General features: G+C 35.5%; 1 protein-coding gene across 1 annotated transcript; it reads right to left on the bottom strand.

The window, feature by feature from the left end:
• Positions 1-1319: 1319 nt before the first annotated feature.
• Positions 1320-4550, bottom strand: LOC120082990 (protein CLMP1). Its single transcript, XM_039038448.1, has one exon. The coding sequence runs from the start codon at positions 4232-4234 to the stop codon at positions 1901-1903; it is 2334 nt and encodes a 777-aa protein (XP_038894376.1). The 5' UTR covers positions 4235-4550; the 3' UTR covers positions 1320-1900.
• Between the last annotated feature and the right edge of the window lie 1519 nt (positions 4551-6069).

The raw sequence follows: 6069 nt of genomic DNA, 5'->3' as shown, positions 1-6069 counted from the left end.
AGTGACTTATTATACACAAAGTTAAAAGTTTAGAGAGCTATTAGAGAATATGAAAACTCTGACAAAATTGATGTAATCCCAAGCCCACGTTTGGCTTGGTCATAATTTTATTATCTAATTTTGAAAATGTCTTAAGTTTAAGAAAATTATGGCTAAATTATACAAAATGCTCTTAAACTTTTACTTTGTGTCAAAAATACCTTATAAAATTTCAAAAGTTCTAAAAATAACTTTAAACTTTCAAAAAGAGTTTAAAAATACTTTTATCGTTAATTTTAGATGGAAATTGTTAATATTTTGTTTCAAAAATGACTTTAAAACTTAAAGAAAAGTTATTGAGAAAAAAAAGACTTACTGATATAAAGATAATGAATGTTAATACCTCATTACAAAAATACGTCAACTTCCAATATCTCTCTTTAAAAAAATGTTAAAATTGATCAAAATTGTACATTAGCAATTGATTATTACGTGATAATAGTCAAATACATTCTTTTTGTATTTGATTATTTATCATTTTTGTAAGCTTTTAGGACAGATTTTTATTTTATAATTGTTTAAAATTTTGTGCTTTTAACTTAAGTTTCATTTTATATTTTGGCCGTGATAAAATTGGATCAAGAATTAAACAAATAAGAGAAAATTGAGACAACCTATATGGAAAAAAATATATATCTTTATCATCTTTATTAAAATTTGTTCACTGCACTAAAGCATTTTTCAACTTTTTTATAGACTAATATAAACTTTTAAAAGTTCAGTGATATTTTTTAGATGAGTATCAACAATTTATGTTGATATTTTTTAGATGAGTATCAACAATTTATGTTCAAAATACTAACGTTAAGAATACTTAATCTTTAAAACTTTTGAAAGTTCAAGAAATTCTTTGAAACAAAAAACTACCAATTTTCATCCACAAACACGACAAAGGTATATTTCAATTTTTTTTTAAGTTTAAAGATATTTTTTAAGTTTTTGAAAGTTCAAAGGTATTAATTTAGCAAACAATTGTTTAATGAAATTCAACTTATAAGTACAATTAAACTGTAGGAGATAAATTATAGGGCATTTGTTCCCTATTTTACATACAATTTTAAGACATCTTTTTGGATAACAGAGCCTGAAACTCTGACATTTTAAATCAAAAACCTATTTTTCCTAGATTAAAAAAAAGACCCAATAGTAATTAATTAATAGTATTCTTCAAATAGAAAGATCCATTAACCAAGAATCTGCAGACAATTCAATTCCAAGTAAAATTGAACTGCATTGCTAACAACAGAATCCTCATCTCAACTAAAAGAACTACCTCTGTATATGTGAATGGTACAGTACATTACTTCATTTAATGTCACACAATTAGCCATTAAAACAACAGAAATTGAACCATTCTTTTAAAAATGTCGTGATGGAAAAGACTAAGGTAAAAAGCTTCTGCATATTGCCTGTCATGGAAAAACCTCATAAAATAACGAAAACCATCCTCCTTCCAGTTGCAGCCACAGCCACAGTTAGGATATTACATGAAGTGACAAGCTCATTAAGAATATGGAGGAAAGTATATATATATAAATATATGCGAACAAAATCTGACCACAAAAATGGAAAAGTTATGAGGCAAAACCAGAATCAGTTCGTTTCTTCAAGATAAATATCATCAATTGGCAGACAAATTATTTGATTACTTTTGAAATGATGAAGAAAGTTACCACTCAGAATTCATAACCTGCCCCAATGAACTACATGGCCACTACGAGTGTCAAGCATTCGTCGAAGGAAGTCATCCTAATGCCTGGCTGAAACAATGTGATTTCCTTTCTTTGGTTCGTTGTAATGAATTTCAGCAATTGGTTTCAACACTATGGTCAATATAATGTGGTAGCATCATTTCTATCAGCTACCCAGATGATGATTGATCGATTTCCTTAATGATAACTTCCTTTTCTTGATTCACATTGCCGTTTATGTTTAGACTCTTCTTATCATTGCCTTCCAAAGCGTTTTCATTCGAACAATGATTCTTCAAAACAAGGGAAATGTCTCCCTCCGAAGCTCCAGCAAGTCGGAAGCGCTCTACAGCAGCATCGAGGTTCTTCTTCCAATCTCCCATCCCTATTTTACATTCAACTTGGGACCTCTCAAAGAGCATGTTGCCCCAGAATAAATGGATCTGGGATTTCATTAGTGCTGCTTGCTCTGCAGCTTCATTTGCTGAAACCTCAAGCTGCCCACCTATTCCCTGCATTTCACTGTCTGCACCACCTGCCTGTTTCTTTCGTCGCTTCAGTAATTCTTCCCTCTTGCTAGAAGTTGGATCTTTCAGCTCGTTTGCCCTCTGCTCCTCCAATTTTTCCCACATCTCGGTTGCTACTTTCATTTTCTCCTCTGCACTGTCAAAAAGCTCAAGTGTTTCTGTAAAATCCCAACTTGAGAGGTCTATTTTCTTAGCTAGTGCAAAAGACCAGTGAAGTTTAGCCATTTCAAACTGCTGTTGGCCAAGGGCCAATAGACCTTCATAAAAGTCAGGCTTAATCAAAAGCGCCTCTTCGTATTTCTCTCTTGCAAGGGTGTACTTCTCCTTCACCCATTCATAAGCAGTTTGAAGCTGCTCCCCTACGATGTCCTTTCCAGATGACTCATCTAGAGGAATGCGTTTCCTTGCAGCACACATATGAACATTACCCCAGTTAAAGAAAGCTAAAGCAGCAACCTCCTGGAATTTTGATGCTGCCTTGTTGAAAAGATTCTGAGCTTCTTCACTAGTAACCATCTCCTCAAGAGCCTCAGAGCAGAGCTCCATTCCAAGCTCATGCAAATCTATATGAGCATCTGGATCGATACCAACATGGGTTCGGAAAAGTTGAGCGAACTCAAATAACCAATCATCCATCTCAACTTCCTTGCACTCAGGATCTTCCACAGCTCCTGGTTTCTTCTTCAGAACTTCTTTCTCTATCTTATCATTTTCAGAATCAGTAGCTTCTGCCACAGACTCCCCAAGAGGTGAAACGTGCCCACTGTCATCTCCCTTGGATTCTTCACTCTCGACAGGTTTCTCCTCCTCTTCTTCCAACAAAGGTGGCTCTTGCTCAGGACTCACCTCTACAATATGCAATCTAAGCATTCCAAATGAAGCAGGTTTATCTACTTCAGGGTCCTTAGGAACAAAGCTATCAGCACAAAGCTCCGCCAGTCTAAGTTCACTTGTACAGGTTATTGTCACCAGATCATCATCTGCATCCTTATACTTGATCAGAACAGACTTTGATGAGGGAAAACGTTTGCTCACAATCTCTCTAAGGACTTTGAATCTGCAATTCACTGGCATCATGGCCAGCCTTATATCATGGTCATAGACAAGCTTCAAAGGCCTCAACTGAACCTTAGGTTCTTGGTGTAGACTTTGAGCATGTGATGACAGTGAAGAAAGTGAATCTTCCTTCAGTTTATCTTCACTTAAATTAGGAGATTTTGAAGGCCTACTTGAGGGCTTCAAAACTACTTTGGGAAATTGCAATTTAGGTTCAGTAGGGCCATTTTCAGTAGGTAGAACGCCTTGATGCTTTTCCAGTTTACTATTTAGAAGTACTGTGGCACCCCCAATGGAGGCTCCTGCCTTCTTCTGAACCGGTCGAGTAGGCAAACATGGACCTAAGCCAGCAATTGGAGCACCAACCGCCGAGGCACCTAAAGCAGCAGGTGACGGGCGGCTCTGAAGGTCCTGTTGAGCCTCCTGGCGAGGTCCCACAGCAGCCCTCAATCGCTGTGCAATGTCAAGAGCATCCCGATGGTTAGGATCAGCAAGCAACAAGACCTGCACGTCCTGTATTGCCATTTCATACTTCCCAATGGCTTCATAAGCACGAGCCCGCCGAAGGAGAGCACGAACAAATCGAGGCTGGACCTGGAGGGCCATGGTACACTCAGAAATAACAGTATCATAATCAATTGGCTTCATTTGCATCAAACAAGCCGCTCTGTTGCTATGAAACACAGCTCGATCAGGGTGGGTTTTAGGGGTAAGACGAAGTGCACTTTCATACTGTTCAAGAGCACCAACATAATCCTTATTCTGAAACCTTTTATTACCCTCTTCTTTCAACTCATGGGCTCTTTTCAAAAAGATGGAAGAATCCAAATCAACACCCCCATTAACATTTGGAGTCGAATTAACAGCGGAAGAAGCATGATTCGAACCACCCTTCTTCTTTCGAGTCCCGGATTTCCCCATATATAGATAAAATCGAAAGGAAAAAAAAAAAAAGAAAAAAAGAAAACAACCCCCTCTCCCACTTTCCCAACACGCAGAAAATTCAAATGCGAAACTAACAAATTACAAAAATGAAAGTAAAAGATCAGAAATTGCAAGATTTTTCGAAGAAAGAAGGAAGCAAACTTACAGAAGCGGATTGTTTGGGAAGCCCCAGGAAGCGAATCGAATTGGGTGAGGGTAAAAAACTTTAGTCAGATAGCGAGGTGTTCGTAGAAAAGAGAACTGTTGGCGAAAGTTCAGTGAGGGAAAACCCTAGATAGAAGAGGAGGATGGGTTTGGATACAGCTGAGGTTTAAACCATCAACCGTGGCCCCTTACTTTCTTAGCCGTCGGATCGAACCAACTCACTCTTTCATCAATCTTGACGGTTCCATCAAAATCCCTTTCTTTTCAAATTAGGTGAGTTTGGCACTTCATTTGTTCAATTTGTTAATAGACGCTAAAAGCAAATTTTGTTATCTGCGTTTAATAGTTTCTTGAATTTTAAAAAGCCTATTATAAGCCTTGAATTTACATATATACATTTTCATGAAATTAATAATTTAATCCACGAACTTTGAATTTTTTAAATAATATTATTTAATTAAGTATTGATAAAAATAGGTTTAATTTCCACAAATAATAGTTTTTTTAGAAAAGTTGACAAAAATAGGGTGATGGAAAAATGTTTCTAAAAAAAATGTGGTTATAGAAAAAAATGTATAGACAAAAATGGGTAAAAAAATCATATACAGGATCCACGAGTTTCTTCAATTCCAATTTTTGTCAAACTTTGGTCCATGTCATTTGCCACAAGACATGACACCTGGACCGGTCCACAAGTAAGGTAAAACTATGGACCATGTCCACAAATAAGCCTTTTAAAATAATTAAATTTAAATTTAAAATGTTGCCTAAAAAATGGAGTTTAGTTTTTTTTTTTTATGTTTTAAACATTAAAAACATGTAGTTTGACCCATAATAATAAAAATGATTTATCAAATTATATTTAATAAAAATACATCTAAAGTCAAAACTATTAATTACAAGTCAACAAAAACTCATATGCCACACGGCGATCGTCTTCTCTCACACCAACCAAACAAGTTACAGGAACCTCAAAGTAACTAGATAGGCTACAGGAACCTCAAAGTGTTGTTGATGATAAACTATATTATCAATATCTTGTTGGGTGACATGAAATCAGAAAAATTCATCATATGCATAATACTCGTGTTAATGACCAGAACTCAATGTGATGTCTGCTTGAACTCCTAGTAAATATTCAGGAGAAGCTAGAATTGAATCATTAGCTACATAAGGTTCTGGGTCAATGTGTTGCTATGGAAAATTCTCGGTAAGTTGTCGTTGGCGTTTATCAGTGTCGGTAAGATTAAGTCTACGTGTTTGTTGAACTATATTTTCTACCCTTACAACATATCAGTCACACATTGAACCTAGATCTAGTAAATTATGTTGCACTTAATATTGTTGTACATCTTGAATAAAACTATTCTGTTGGAAGAAAAAACTAATATAAAATAATATTGATATAATATAACTGAAAAAAGATAAATAATAAAATTATTACCATGCAATAATAATAAGCATCGTCAAGTGTGATATATCTTCTTATAATTGTCATACCAAGGTAAAAGGTATCTGATACAGCTAACCCATCTACTACACCTCCTCCTGCATAATGATCACGACGTGCTCATCACGACAATATGTAGTTGGCATGAAGTCGCCATCAGTCTTGGTCATGCTTACCTCTTAAATCAATTTGGTGCAGTTGGCAGTCTATATAACAC

Source organism: Benincasa hispida, chromosome 8 (genome assembly GCF_009727055.1).
Source record: "Benincasa hispida cultivar B227 chromosome 8, ASM972705v1, whole genome shotgun sequence".
NCBI classification, from domain to species: Eukaryota; Viridiplantae; Streptophyta; class Magnoliopsida; order Cucurbitales; family Cucurbitaceae; genus Benincasa; species Benincasa hispida.
This window is presented reverse-complemented; position numbering and strand designations above follow the sequence as displayed.

What these genes read in the sequence shown, in the direction of transcription:
- LOC120082990 (XM_039038448.1), bottom strand. Translation starts at nt 4,234, where the DNA reads ATGGGGAAATCCGGGACTCGAAAGAAGAAGGGTGGTTCGAATCATGCT.